This window comes from Canis lupus, chromosome 21 (assembly GCF_048164855.1).
Source record: "Canis lupus baileyi chromosome 21, mCanLup2.hap1, whole genome shotgun sequence".
Taxonomy (NCBI): domain Eukaryota; kingdom Metazoa; phylum Chordata; class Mammalia; order Carnivora; family Canidae; genus Canis; species Canis lupus.
The window spans coordinates 38757434-38773710 of record NC_132858.1 but is presented as its reverse complement, the minus strand read 5'-3'; the positions used below and the strand labels follow the sequence as shown (position 1 = coordinate 38773710).

Genomic DNA, 16277 nt, shown 5'->3' with positions numbered 1-16277 from the left:
TTACATGTTAATTTTCCCATTAGAATGTGGAATTAAAATGGTGTTAATTGAATTATTTTTAAAAGGAGGCACAGTAGAACATCTGTAATAATAAACTATTAGAATGATTTACACAGGGTCTTGTCTTGAGCAAAGATCTGCCCAAAGGGATTGATTGGCCTTACATCAAAGTAGGACTTATTTTATATATGACTCACCAATTATTTTTTTCCCTTAAACGTGTGATAGAAATTGTCTAAAGTTGAATGGGGTTCAGCCTTCTCCTTGAGATGCTATACCTTAATGAGATTATTCCTCTTTATAAAAGAAAAGCCTCCAATTTTCTTTGATAACTAAGGCAAGATATGATAGCTACTATAGTCTCTGGAATACTTTTGTGTGCTTCTCTAAGGAACCCAAAGATGGGTTTACGTGTCAGCATTTAAATGCTCAGGATGTTAACTATGCACTAACAAAACTTCCCAGAAGTTGTTTCTTGTTTGATTTACACTTTGGTATCTATTCTGAAATTGGGATTTTAGCCTTCTATGGAAGCTATCCAGTTAAAATCTTTAAGGTTTTAGTTCTCTAACTTCTTTGTTCCACATATGAGTTTGTGGGACTCTAAAAGAAACTGTACTGGCTATAAATATAAAGGTGATAAAACAAGAAATATTTTTGCTACCCTAATATCTTTTAATCTGTTTTTTGAGATTGAGCCAGTGTAGAGGTTCTCAGAGTGTACATTGATGTTTGTGTTGTACATGGTCATGTATTTCCAACAACAAATAGTGGTAGTATCTACCTAATTTTGAAGGGAAAAAAAATGAATAGAATGTTCTGAATTTTAAGTCTTTCTCATTTGCCTTTTTGAAAATTTGAATCTTCTTATTCTTTAATAAAAAGATAATAAAGAAGTAGCAAATGAATATTAGCAGAAAAATGTTCATTCAGTTTAAGACAGGATTTTATTTAGGGATATGTGCTCAAATTTTTATATTTCTGTGATTTTATATTACATTCTGAGGTCATCTTTTTTATCATGCAATAGAGTTAAATGGCAGAATTTCATTATGTTCCACAAAGCATACTCTGTGAGTTCCTGGTTGAGATGAGTTTTAGAACTACTGTAAATTAACTAAAAATAAAATCATGACAGCCCTGTGATTGATAAAAAGTAAAAATGGTACACATTGTTTTTCAGTATGGCTATGGTAAGCAAATACATGAATTGTTTGTTTTCAGTACATGTTTTTGGAGAAAGATCTAGAGATTGTATTAGATTTAATCAGTCATATAATTCTGGTTTATACAAACTGGTTTATACAATGCTCTTATTGAAGATTTTGAATAGCAGATTTCATTTTCCATTTTCATTACATGTTTTGTTAAACTAATACAGTTCTTGATGTTTTTTCACTAACACCAGCACTCTGGAAGTATATCTTGTTAGGTTCTATAAATTGTCAACAAATTTACTGCAGAGATACAAATGGGTATGTGCTATAGTAATACTAGAGACAGTGACAGTATACTGGATATTTTTACCTAACGCCTCTCAATTCAGACAGTTTTAAGTAGGAATGGTATTGGAAGGAAGATGGAATGTACTTCTTTTTTTTTTTTTTTTTTAAAGATTTTATTTATTTATTCATGAGACACACACGCAGAGAGAGAGAGAGAGAGAGAGAGAGAGGCAGAGACATAGGCAGAGGGAGAAGCAGGCTCCATGCAGGGGAGCCTGATGTGGGACTCGATCCTGGGACTCCAGGATCACGCCCTGGGCCGAAGGCAGGTGCCAAACTGCTGAGCCACCCAGGGATCCCCGGAATGTAGTTCTGTTTCAGACATTTTGATATCTAGGCTGGAGGTAAAGACTTATTGAGGGTTTGGTATATAGAAGACTTGGGCAGGAATAAAGTCTTTCAGATTCTGGACATTTAACAAAGTTCTAAGGAGGGAATCCTGATAAGCACCATAATTTGTGAGGAACAGACCAAAAAAGAAAGCTGTAAAAAAAGAAAACCACCAAGGGATAAAGTAAAACCAGGAAACCGTAGCATTCTATAAGCCATAAAGGTGTTTCATATCTGGCAGAAATAAAGGAATATCAACTTCTTTAAAGGTTCCCTGGGAGAATGAACTGGACTTGCAGACATCGATGGCTCATAGCATATCCTGAATAGATGAGGGCATTTGTGGGGTCAAAACAAGGAGTTAAGATCTGCTCACTTGGGAGGCTTTTGAAGTTACCTGATTTGGGGAGTTCTCATCTAGCAAAGAATCTGGTAGGATTTTGGTGACCAAGGACTCTAGAAAAATCGCAAGTAGAAAATGAGGTGATGGGAGAAATCCATCTCACACGACAGTTCTTATTCTACTCCACTGTTTTTCTGTTTATAAAAGAAATCTTGGTTCTATTTTGAAATGTTATTTTTCTTTTGTTGATTTTTAAAAAATAGATTATATTAAATCCAAATATATTGCTTTAAAGTGGTTAATTTTTAAGAAAGGAGCAAAGTGATAGTATAACAGTAGGAAATGGTCCTATAGACCAGCCAAATAAGAAGAGAAATGATTAGAAGAGTTGCCTTTCAGAATATTAAATCCCTGGAAATAACCTTATATATAGAAAGTAGAACATTAGGTAGAAATATACTCATTTGTATTATTGAAAAAAGTGTTCTTGGTTGGAAAAGTTAAATGTAATTTAGTTTTATCAATGATATATAAAATACCATTTCTTTTCAGATTTCACGTAATTTTCATCAAATTACTAAAGGAATCTTTTCTGAACTTGACAATGCAATGTGAAGGTTCATTTGGATGAGTAAAGAGACAGAAATATCAAAACTTGGGATGAAAATAGTGATAAGTGAGGACCAACTCTTTTATTTTATTTATTTATTTATTTTAAAAAAGATTTTATTTATTTATTTATTCATAGAGATGCAGAGAGAGAGAGAGGCAGAGACACAGGCAGAGGGAGAAGCAGGCTCCATGCAGAGAGCCTGACGTGGGACTCGATCACGGGACTCCAGGACCATGCCTTGGGCTGCAGGCGGCGCTAAACCGCTGCGCCACTGGGGCTGCCCGGACCAACTCTTTTAAAACTATAATATTTAAAATAGTTTATCAGTGATAATAAAATAGTCTGTCAGTGGTATAAGCTTTTAGGTTCTTTCTGATTCTTGATGTTCTACAATCTCATCATGGAACTTTCAAAATCCATTGTCATGTAATTTTTTTAATCCATTACGTTGGCAATTTTCTTTTTTATTTATTTAACTTAATTGCCAGTTAATGGAGTTGAATAAATAGCTAGGGAATAGATCCTGTTAGGAATTAATACATACCAAATAGGGAGAGAAAGAAAAGGGTTATTTATTTATTAAGTCAGAATATAATGTTAGTAACCATCTGAAGAAAAATATATTTATTTATTTATTTATTTATTTTTTTATTATTATTATTATTTTAATTTTTATTTATTTATGATAGTCACAGAGAGAGAGAGAGAGAGGCAGAGACACAGACAGAGGGAGAAGCAGGCTCCATGCACCAGGAGCCCGACGTGGGATTCGATCCCGGGTCTCCAGGATCGCGCCCTGGGCCAAAGGCAGGCGCCAAACCGCTGCGCCACCCAGGGATCCCTGAAGAAAAATATATTTAGATCCTTATATCAAATATCAAAGCAAGCTTCAGATAATTAAATTAGAGAAAGTCAATTATTAAAACAAAATATAATATTTGGCAAACTTTTATAGGAGGGGGATATCCTAGAAGGGATAAAGGAAATTACAAAGGACAAAATTGATCTATGTGACTAATTAAAACTTTTAAGTTCTAATTGAATTATTCATTCCTAATTGGCACCCTTTAAGATAAATAAGGGTAGATTTTGGCAAAATACAATTTTGGCAAAATGCAAAGTTATGCATCCTTACTGTAATTCTCTGATTCTTGTGTTGGTTTCTTTTTACTGTTAGAAATACTTTTGATCCCTGGCATAATTTTAAAAGTTATTGATAAACAGTCACAATATTTAATAAAACTAAGAAATAAAGGATAAACATAAGTAGAACATTGTTCTTAACTCCAAAGTTTAAGCAATATAGGATATACTACTGTTTTGGTTTAAAAAAGTAATCATTTGCATTGTTTTAACATCTACTATGTATGTTTTCTCATCTTCCTTTTTTGTTGTCTATTCTATAGATAGTAATATATCAAAGTGATGATAAGTGATGTCACAAACTCATTGATTTTTACCGTGATTTTGATTACAGGGATATTAACATAGCTGCTTTCCAGAAGAATTGACCTGCATAGGCTAGCAAAGTTCAGCTGAGAACACAAATCTCTTATCTTCCAGTCCAGTAATGCTTTTTGTCATTATATGCTATTACCTCCCTAGAAAAAAGGAGAATGGTAAAGGTTTTTGCGTTTAAGTGTTAGGTTCTAATTTTTTGGTTGCCATTTTCTTCACTTCCATACTCTTTCCACCCCATATGCAATTTAGCCTAAATTATTGTAAGAAAAGTAATTTCTGGTTTTTAAATAAAACATCAATTTGAAAAAAAATTATAGTCACTTGTTTTAAGACTTGATCAAAGAAATGTAAAATTTTTTTATTATAAAGTTCACGTCTTTGTGTTGAAATGATGGGCCTTCAGAGTATAGCTTCAATCTACTTTTATAGCCTTATTTTTCACTATTTCTCCAAACTGTTGTATTCATTGTTCTGTCTTCTTCTGACACTGGTACAATGCTTATTACTATGTGGTAGGTCCTGAATATTTTGCTTTGTTTTTAAGAAGGGAAAAATAAGCCTTCTTCCAAAGAGATCAGATTAAAACCAATACTTGCAGTAAGAATTACCCAAGTCATATGTCTATCAGTGGAATTTTTTTTACATCAGAATAGTAAAAAAAAAAAAAAAGGAGTATTAGACATTATAGTGGAAAATCTGTATGTAGTGTGTGTGTATGTATATATATATATATATATATGCTTTTTTCAAATATATATATGCTTTGACTTTCTTTAATTTATAAATATATATATAGCACATACCATATGTAACACATACATATATATGTGCTTTTTTCAAGTATATATATATATATACACACACACACACACATATATACTTTGACTTTCTCTAATATATATATATATGTGTATATATATATATGTATGTATGTATTTGTGTGTGTGTATTGGGCTCCCTGCCTGGTGGGGAGTCTACTTCTCCCTCCCCTCTGCTCATAATCTCTCTCTCTCTCAAATACATAATAAAATCTTTAAAAAAAAATAAGTTAAATAAATTAAAAAGAAAATTGACAACATAATGGATAAAAAAATTACATGACAATGGATTTTGAAAGTTCCATGATGAGATTTTAGGACATCAAGAATCAGAAAGAACCTAAAAGCTCTAAGAAAGAGAGAGAGAAAAAAAAACACAGTTCCCATTTAAAGGAGCAGGAATCAGATTATAAAATTGTGAAGGAGGGGTGCATGGCTGGCTCAGTTGGAAGAGCATGTGACTCTTGATCTCAGGGTCATGAGTTTGAGCAGCCCCACATTGGATATAGAGATTACCCCCCATCCAAAAAAAAAAAAAACACTTAAAATTATGAAGGAAAATTATTTTTCATTTAGAATTCTGTATCTTTTCAAAAAATCGGTAACTTGAAAATATAATATTCAAATATACAAAAGCCTCAAGAAATTTGCCTCCTATATACAGATTTTTTTTTTTTTTTTTTTAAGAATTTGGTTTTTTTGGGCAGCCCCGGTGGCTCAAGGTTTAGCACCACCTTCAGCCCAGGGTGTGATCCTGGAGACCTGGAATCGAATCCCACATTGGGCTCCCTGCAGGGAGCCTGCTTCTCCCTCTGCCTGGGTCTCTGCCTCTCTCTCTCTCTCTCTCTCTCTCTCTGTGTGTGTCTCTTATGAATAAATAAATAAAATCTTAAAAAAAATTTTGTTTTTTTGTTTGAGAGAGAAAGTGGTAAAAGATCAGGGGTGGGGAGGGGCAGAAGGAGAGGGATAAGCATACTCCTTACTGAGCCGAGGGCCTGATGTGGGGCTCGATTGCAGGGCCCTGGGATCATGACTGTGCCAAAGGCAGATGCTTAACTGACTGAGCCACCCAGGCGGCCCTGTCAGGCGCCCCTGTCTCCTGTATAGTTCTTAAGAAGCAACGGAAGAATATAATTAGGGAAAGTTAAGATGGGACCTAGAAAACTGGAGAGTCTGACACAGGAGAGAATGTTCCTAGGTAGTCACTGGTACATACTGGAGTAGGAAGCCCAAGAATCTAAGAGGGACACCTGTGGTATTGATGATTATCTAGTCTGCTTGATTAACCAATTGAGAGGAAGTACACAAATCTGTATGAACGTTTGAAGAAGAGACGCCTGGGTGGCTCAGTAGTGGAGCATCTGCCTTCGGCTCAGGGCATGATCCTGGGGCCCAGGATCGAGTCCCATAACAGGCTCCTTGTGGGGAGCCTGCTTTTCCCTCTGCCTAGGTCTCTGCTTCTCTCTCTGTGTCTCTCATGAATGAATGAATGAATGAATGAATGAATAGAATCTTTTTTTTTTTTTAAAAGAAAGTTTGAAGAAGGGCAGAGTTACTGATGATATAGAGAACTAAGCCATCTGAAACCCAAGGCAATTTTAGAGAAAAACAAGAAGTTGTATAAGAAAATATAGGAAATCATGTTGTCTTGGGTGAGAATAATATTTATAGTCATAAGATTGAACTAGCTAAGTGTTACAATATAACAGTATTGAGAAGACAAAAGATACATAGTAGGAAGACAATGGAGAACCTTGAAGTAGATCAAGAAATAACAATTTGTGCATTTTGAAATATTTTAAATAATGGAGGTGAATCTTAGAAGCAGCTATTTAAGAAGGTTAAAAGTTGATGTCCCTGGAAAGCTGAAGGGCTATAAACAGTGTACATGTATTGCCTTATTAAACATTAAATTTTGACAGTTTACAATTCTTTATTCATAAAAGGATGAACATTCTTATGATGCCCTTTTCTTAATGTTTTTCAGTTGCCTTGTAGAAGGGGATGCCAAGGAAGAAATACTTCAGCCACCGGAACCTCATCCAGTACCACCCATCTTGACACCTTCTCCCCCTTCAGCTTTTCCAACAGTCACAACTGTGTGGCAGGACAATGACAGATACCATCCAAAGCCAGTGTTGCACATGGTTTCATCAGAACAACATTCAACAGACCTCAACAGAAACTACAACAAGTCAGCAGAACTTCCGGGGAAAAATGAATCAACCATTGAACAGATGGATAAAAAACTGGAGCGAAATTTAAGTTTTGAGATTAAGAAGGTCCCCCTCCAAGAGGGACCAAAAAGTTTTGATGGGAACACACTTTTGAATAGGGGACATGCCATTAAAATTAAATCGACTCCACCTTGTATAAGTGATAAAATCTCTAAGTTACAGGAATTGAGTTCAGGGGATCTAAAAGTTGATGATGTTTCTCAGAATTCTTGTGTAGACTGCAGTGCAACACAGTCAAATAAAATTCCACTTACTCCACCAGAAGAATCACAGAAGAATTCAGGCACACCTCCACGGCCAGACCGCTTGCCTCTTGATGAGAAAGGACATGTAACATGGTCATTTCATGGACCTGAAAATACCCTACCCAGGCCTGATTCATCTGAAGGCAAACCTTCAGATACCCCATGTCAAGCAATGAAAACTGTGAGTCTAACACCAAGCCCCACAACACCAGTTGAAACCCATGATCTTGCAGATCATCATAACAGTTCGCCTCTATTCAGAGCACCCCTCAGTTTTACTAATCCTCTTCACTCTGATGATTCGGACTCAGATGAAAGGAACTCTGATGGTGCTGTGACCAAGAATAAAACTAATATTTCAACAGCAAGTGCCACAGTTTCTGGTGCCACTAGTACTGAAAGCATTTCTACAAGGAAAGTATTGCCAATGTCCATTGCTAGACATGATATAGCAGGAACAATACATTCAGGTGCTGAAAAAGGTAATAACAGTATCTAACATTTGAATATTTTTACTGTGTGCCAGTTTCTGTGTTAAGCATTCTTCTATATTAATTATGTTTTATTCCATATTTTGCTCTAGTACCTACAGCAGAATTTCATTTTTTAAAAGTCAGCTTCTATTTGTTACCTTAATTTGGTTATTAATTGCGTTGCTAGGTTTTGTGTTTCCCAAGTATTTCAGTTGTAACTGAAAATTTTTGTGCTTTTACTTTTTTCCTCCTGTGCTACAGTTTTTAGTATTTTATGTAGGTCAAAGATTTAACTGACTGAAAATCAGAAATAATTTAGGGAAGATAGAATTGCTTAAAGTAACAATTTAATTTTATCTATGTTTATCACAGACTTTAGTTCATCATCTTTTTTATGTTTTAACTACAGAATACCTTTAAAAAAAGTCCCTTCACAAAATTCTTGCAAATGAGGCTACTTTTAGCTCTTGAGAGTAACCAAAAAGCAAAATTCCAACTACTCAGCAGAATATGGGAAATTTAATTCAGTCAGTAGTGAACAGGGTATATCTATCCTCTTATGTAAGTCATTGATACTATTAATTAATGACTCTTTTTAAAACTGTCTTAGCTTTTCAAGGTAATATGTGCACTTGGTTCCCAAGTTGAATTATTTGTTGTTGGAACTCATCTTTGATCTACTGAGATAATTCTGGTTGCCTTCTTAAATAGGCCATAAGTTGAGAGCAAATGTAATAAATGTGAAAGCAATTACTGGTAGATCGATTATCAGTGGTCATTTACTTGTCATTGAACTTTGGTCGTCACCTACATAGGCTGGTATTTACAAAGTGCAGGCAGTGTAAGTACTGTGAACTTGAAAGATAACTTTCTTTTTCTATTTCTGACCTAATGAGTACTATCTGTACTGTGATGCCTTTATTCTCCCCAACTCACACATACTGTGTTTTTTAATCTTGAGAATGTATATGATAGAGTAGGCGAGAATCCAAGGTCATTTCTTAAATTTACAGGATTTTCTGTAGTCTTGATTGTTGTGTGTGTGTGTGTGTGTGTGTGTGTGTTTAATTCAAGAGAGAGAGAGAGAGAGAGAGGAGGGGGTAAGGGAAAAGCCAAGGGAGAGGGAGAAGCAAACCACCCTGAGCACAGAGCCCAGTGGAGGCTCAATCTCAGGACCCAAGCTAAAATCAAGAGTCAGACACTTAACTGACTGAGCCACCCAGGCAACTGTCTTTTGGATCGTCGTACGATAATGGTTACCACAATAAATACTACTTTACCAGTTTGCTATAATTTAAATTTGTTAATATCTTTTTTCTTCTTCCACTTCAGAGTTTGGAAAATAATAGCCAGGTTGTAACTAACACAAGGAAATGTGCTGACAAACTTCCTTTTTGGGCTTTTGGAGGCTATCAGGCATGCATCTTGTACCTGGGAAATTTATTTCTCTAAACCATTAGTAGAAATAGAATTTGGTGTGAGGGCAGGAAGGATACATGAAAGTTATTGCTACAGGACTAATCTTCTGGTGGTGACAATAGTTCTTTAAAATACAAAATGTTATGTAAGGATAGTTGAAGTCTTTCTGCTGTAAACCAGCTCACGTCTGTTCTCTCCATTTTATTTGTATGTCAAAGCAAAGATAGCTGTAAATGTGATTTCTGGTTTCTTTTTGCCCTATTGTAACTATGCTAAATGAGTTTGGTATACTGAAAAAATTTTCCTGTGTAAGTGCTCTGTGCTGCAACATGATTACAAGCAATTCTATTTTAATGTTTATTTACTTTGTTAGATGAACCACTGGCATAAGAATTAGGTTTTTGTTTGCTCGTTTTAAAACTTGTTAGGGAGTTAAACAGAATAATTTTGTTTTGATACTTAAAACAACCTTTGCATTAAGTTAACTTCCTGGCTATGAATTCCGATTTTAATATTGACTCAGGCCTCCGGAAAGATTTCTCAAACATGACTACACTGAGTCCCCATTCAGTGTATGATTTGCAAAAGCCTGTGTAAAATGTCCAGTCTTTGATTGGATAACCTCTAAAAACAGAAGTTTATAACATAGGAAAGGCAGTCTAGAGTTCCAAGGAAAACCAGAGCTGAGAAGCAAGAGCCACAGTTAGAAAATAAAAGTCTTTAAGAATAAAGACTGTCATGGGAAAAAGAAGTATAGAGTTTCTGAAAGATACCTGATATTTAATATAAACTAAGCAGGACTGTCCTTCCTGATCGAACTGGCACCACAATGCAAGATTATGCATCCCTTCCTTCCAACAGCCGCCTCTTCAGTTGTGAGCTGTTATAACATAAGAGCAAGGGGAAGAATGGTGATGGCTCTGGTTATTACCACTGGATAAGGTGGATTGTTCTTCAGTGGCTTAACTTCATATGCAAGAGAGAGTTCCAGTACTAGTGATAGACACATAAAGTCATGGACTGGAATTCTTTTCTCAGCAGGACCCAGAGGCTATATTTTCTTGGGTCTTCAGCTAAATAGTGTAGGAAGGGCATGAGCAGTCATACCTGGCTTATGCTAGTTGAAAACTGAAAAGGCTTTATTGATTTTCAGTCTCTTTAATGCACAGCCTATCAGATATGGTTAAATAGCAAAGTATCATGGCAAGACTGTTCGTTTTTTTAAAGAGAACAATTGTCAGGGCCCAGACAAAATAATATAGGATTCGTATGTTTCCCTTTCTTCACCCCATCCTCCCTAACTTTTAGAGTCCATACAAGGAATTATATCCTCATATAGTCTTTACCTCCAGTGACACCTCAAAAGATTTACTACACCTTTAATAGGTCATATGCTAACTGATGAGGCTCGCTTAGGGCATTATCTTTTCCAAGAGTGAATCTTTTTTTATAGGTGAAAAGCTTTAATATGGGCTCAGTATTCTCAGAGTAGGTCATAGCCACTGTTCAGAAGATTTTAGGCATTAAATAAATGAACATTCAAAAAAATTTAATAGTTTATGTATATTAGAAAAATAACACTTCAAATTTGTTATTTTAGTCATTACTGTTTAAAATATGACCCCCCAAATAAATAAAATGTGACCAAAGGATATGGTTAATTTAAAAATGAGTGGGATTTAAAAAGTAAAATCAGGACAGATGGTAGTATGTAGTATGGCAGAATTCAGGAGCGGAATTAAGCAATTGAATCCAGCTTGGTAAAATACTGGCTTTTGTCAATGACCAAACCTTTCCTTCGTGGACTCCGAGCGTCACCCGCAAGCCTAATGGAGAGGTCCCTCGCTTTCTACTGAGGATTGCATTCAGATTGAGAGGGCAGAGTGAATAATGTCTGCAAGGTGTCAGGAAAGTCAGGAGAGAGTCATTTTCTCTGTGCAGCGGTGATGGAGTTCATTCCACTTTGCTCATTAAGCATCAATAATTCTTGATAACGAGTCAAGTAGTAAAGATTTCTTGTTTTTGCATTTTTAAAAACTGGTTCTCTTAGATACTTAGGAATTGATTTTTACAATGTCAGTAAAATTTTATTTTGTTTAGATAACAAATTCATTCTTCAATGAGTTGATATTCTTTAACAAGTTCATAATTTGTCTGAATTTTATGTATTTAATATAGATGTTGACGTTAGTGAAGATTCACCTCCTCCCCTACCTGAAAGAACTCCTGAATCTTTTGTATTAGCAAGTGAACATAGTGAGTGTCTCTTCTGCTTTTACATTCTTCATACTGTAATAATAAACTCCAAAAAATATGGCTGATTTTAGTCTATTTGCTATTGAATTGCAAATTTAAATTTAAATGCATAATTAAGTTAAGTTTAAAAAGAGGTTTGAATTGATACAAATGTTTTTAATTCCTTGTATGAAAAATACTTTTATTTTTTTGAAAAATACTTTAAAGTGGTATTTTTTATTTGCTAAGATTGTGAAAAATGGCAGTTCAGTTATAATTGTTTTCACAAGTTGGTATCTTTTCATTCACTAAAAATAGCAATATATATGAAAAGGCATAGTTCCACTGGGTGCCAGTTTAGGCAAATAAATATTTAACTTGGGTTGTAGGTGGGCATCAATTCAGTTGGTGTTAATTGAGGGAGATTTTAGGCCACATGAGTATCTGTGAGAACTGGGAAAAAGTGATTATATTCCAAAGCCTTGATAATATATTTCTTCTCTGTCTCTTCTTAAAAAAGAGTACAGGAACAGCTTTGTTAGATTTATAGTGTCTTAAGCTCCGTGGGGTCCCTCCCCACTCAGTCTTATCTGAGTTACATTTTACCAATATTATATTAATTTTAACAGATTTTAAGAATGTTAAAAACAGTGAAGTCATATACTTCAGTACTACTAAATGAATATATCTAAGTCTGTCACAGGTATAGATTACAGTGAGCTTATAATTATGTAATAAACTGATAACTGAATTCTTGAAATTTTTAAGGAAGGAAATTTAAAGGGATTTTCTTGACTTAATAAATAAGAGAATATTTTATAGAAGTGATAGTTTCTAAAAAATCTCTAGGGTCTGTTTTTGTATCTTACTGTAATGCAAGAAATGCAAGAATTAAGAATATTAATTGTAAGATTTCATTTTTCTCAGATATACCTGTAAGATCTGAATGGAGTGAACTTCAAAGTCAGGAACATTCTGAACAAAAAATACCTGAAGTGAGTCCTTTTGGGATGGGAACGGCTGTAACTCAGTATTTTTGCTCTTTTGTCAATTTATCTTTGTTACAATAACTGTAACCTTAAGACTGCTAATTATCATTTTTGATCAGCATTTCTTATGCTAAGATTTCAGATGAAAAGCCTATATGAAATGTGAGACATGAAATTTTTTAAAAGGGCAACATGATATATATATGACTATCACTTCAGGGTGTCATTTTCCTGGACCCTTTTCGAAATTTGTAAATTATGCCACATTTTGAATCATTTTGGAGGTGTGAATAGAACAGAAGCTACATTTTCAGGGTCATAATACTGTCTTAGATTGTAACACTAACTACATAGTCCCATCCCTCGGTTTGTCTGGTCATAAGAGGTTTCCTCTCACAGTCAGGAAATGTTTGGTAGCTAAATATATTAGTCATGGGAAATACCATTTTTCATCGACATTATTATTTTTCATATTTCCCCCATATTTTAGTATCCCCCAAATTAGGGCACATCTTACAATTGATCAAGAAACATAATATACTTTCCTTGGCACATAAAATAGCGGTAACCTATACTCATGATGTTATGTCTTACAATGTCATAATTTGATGAGTATGGTAGAGGACTGACAAAATGGAGTTGCGTGTTTCTTTGTGTTGTAGCTCCTGTGTTTTCAGTTTCCATCCAGAAGGATAAAGTAGTTTACCTGTCTTTTTATTCCCAGTATAAAATACCATAACATTTAAAAAATTTTAGAGCCTAATTGAAAATACCATTGTTTTCTTTCCCTTTGACACTGAGAATCTTAATAGATCCTGATTTCTTGGGATATATACTCATAACAGACAAATTTTTCTGTTCTTTGTTACAAAAGGGATATATTGTAATAGCTATTAAATATCTTCCTTATAGGGCTTGATAACCCCTGGAAGTGAAAAATGTGGTAAGTAGAGTTTGCTCTAACTTAAAAACGTGGTAAGTTAGATTTTTGTTATAGATTATATTGATAATTTCCATAAAATAGCATGTCCCATTCTGTATGTGAGAATGTGAAGGGCACTTCTAGAACCTGAACTATGTAGCATAATTCTTCCAACTTACTGTATCAGATACTATATCTGGATAATATACCCAGATAAATCTGGAAAGTAACAGCATTTACTAAGGGTAGTTACAGGGTAATGGGAAAGAAAAGATTTTAAAAATATTTTTCTGTGTTTTATTTTCTGCTGTGCATCAAATAAACACTTAGAATCTAGATCAGACAGTGATTTGAATAAATGTCCCAAATTCACCAGATTATTGAATGAGGTCCCTAAAAGTCAGTTGTTTTAAAATTTTCCCTTCTAGGACTTCTGCCTTCGTGAAGGACCAATAAGATTGTGTAGCTCAGCCCAGTTAGAATGCCAAATGAGAAAATCGTTCTGCCACATTTCTTATACCGAAATGGTAGAATACATCAAGTTATTATTAATTCCTGTACATCAATGACCATGAAAGCAGCTCATCAGACATCCTAGCCAGACTGATGAATTCCCCGAGTTGATCGGCCCACTGCTCTGGCCCTCCTCCCTGCATCTTTGTCTGATGCGGCTCCATTCCCTCTCATAAATTCTCATTACTCTTTGTCTACTTTTCTGAGGCAACTTAAGGAAAGAAACAGCAGCTTTAGAGTCAAACCCATCTGGTTTGGAATTTCATTTTTCCATATTACTTAATTACTATGTGACTTCGGGCAAGTCACTTAATCTTAGCCCCGGTTGTTTTCTCCATCAAATGGAGGTAATAACAGCACCAACCCTAGAGCACTGCTGTGAGGAATTAATCAGATCCCATTCGTGGACTATCAGCTCTGTGGTCTGCAAATGATGGGAGGCACTCGGATGGAAGCAGGCCTGTTACTGTTACTGTTTTTATTCTGTTAACTTCTGTCGCTATTGCTGGATCCATGGGCCCTTTATTTCTTACTGCACGCTAACTCCTTTCCCGTTTCTCTTCTCCAGCCAGTGTAGGCACCGACCTCCATTACTCTTGTCATGCTTGAAATTACCCTTGCATTCTTGCTCCTCCCTCTCATACCATTTTATCCCTTGAAACTCCTGAATACTGCTGAGAACCTCACTCCGTTTCATAGATTGAGCCTACAATTCTGAGTCTTCATCCATAGTTGAGCTCTTAGCTTTGCTTGGTTATCTCATATATTCTAGTTGGTATCCTTTTTGTTTTCCTTGCATTTTCCAAATCTTTAATTTCTTCTGGGCAACCCTCAGGGGTCCCTTCCCTCATCAGGAGCTTTGTACTATGCCTCATTAAACTTTGCTTTGCTGCCCACACCCCCACACCCCTGAATTAAATAAATATAAATACGTACATAATAAATCTCTAATTTCTTCTGAAATTATCAGTCCTACTGACTTACTCAGTAGGTGACCTTTTACTTCACTGAGAAAATTGAAGCCTTTTCAGTAGATCATCAGTTTTGCCTAGTAGAAGCCAGTCCTGAAACCACTAGTTTCACCTCCTTGCCTCTCCCTTCAGTCCCCATTGCATTCTGCATCATTTAACTGTAAGACTTACCACATCAGTATAATAATAATGTGCTTGTCGGTCTCTCCTACTAGACTAGGCCTTGGCTTGTTTTTGTTCTGATCTTGAGCTGAACGATTAACTTCTACGTTTTTAAAGAGTTGTTTAGGGGCCTCTGGCTGGCTCATTCTGTAGAGCATGTGACTCTTGATCTCAGAGCCGTGAGTTCAAGCCCCACATTGGGTGTAGAGCTTACTTAAAAAAAAAAAAAAGTTGTTTAAAAACAAGCAAAAAATCAATGAAGAATATGTGACAGAGACTGTATGTGGCTTGTAAAGCCTAAAATATTTATTTTCTAGCCCTTTATAGAAAAAGTTTGCTGACCCCTGTCTAAACTATAAGCATTTTAAGGACAAGGATCATGTATTCTTTGACTTGTATTCCAAGTTTCCATAAACGTTTCTTTAACAAAATTTCTTTTGTTACTAATCTTATACTTTGGTAATTAAATAAGTAAACTAAAATTTCAGTGATGTAAAACTTTCAAAAAAAAAATTAGAAGCCAGTAGTCCATTAACTATGAACTTGATTGTCATTGATTTCCATATAAAGACATTCACTTGCAATTATTGCCTTAGCACACACTGTAACTACTTTAAGGAAACAAAATGGCAATATTGAGGTTTATTAAGTAAAGTTAAGAGCATAAGGAGAATGCATACATTGCGTGAAGATTTCTAGGTCCCCTCAGGAACACCTAACATGATTTTCCTATGTTCACTACCATTACATTTTTATGTATCTGGGCCTCTGAAATTATGATGCCCAAGAGAGAAAACTTGCTCTTTTAACTTAATACAGACATTAAAACGATTAGAGGATTTTACATATGATGCTACACATGATGGTGATTAACAATGGCTTTATTTCACATTTTAGATCATCCATCAGGAGGTATTCACACAGAAACTTGTACAGAATGTCGAGCCATTTTCAGTAACCAGAAAGATCAGATATCAGAAAGTCCAACAGAGGCCACAGATATTGGTAATTCGTTTGCTCAGTAATTTTAAAGCTTTAATT

General features: G+C 35.1%; 1 protein-coding gene across 6 annotated transcripts in view; it reads left to right on the top strand.

Annotated features, from left to right (window-relative positions):
- The window catches only part of PTPN12 (protein tyrosine phosphatase non-receptor type 12), an 85068-nt gene that overhangs the window by 67743 nt on the left and 1048 nt on the right, over nt 1-16277 (top strand). For 5 of the 6 annotated variants that reach the window (XM_072791411.1, XM_072791412.1, XM_072791416.1 and 2 more), the window contains 5 exons: nt 7058-8034; nt 11623-11700; nt 12607-12674; nt 13581-13611; nt 16134-16241. In XM_072791411.1, coding sequence (XP_072647512.1) covers nt 7058-8034; nt 11623-11700; nt 12607-12674; nt 13581-13611; nt 16134-16241 — 1262 coding nt within the window. The remainder of the gene's footprint in view (nt 1-7057; nt 8035-11622; nt 11701-12606; nt 12675-13580; nt 13612-16133; nt 16242-16277) is intronic. The other variant, XM_072791414.1, reaches the window with a different exon arrangement.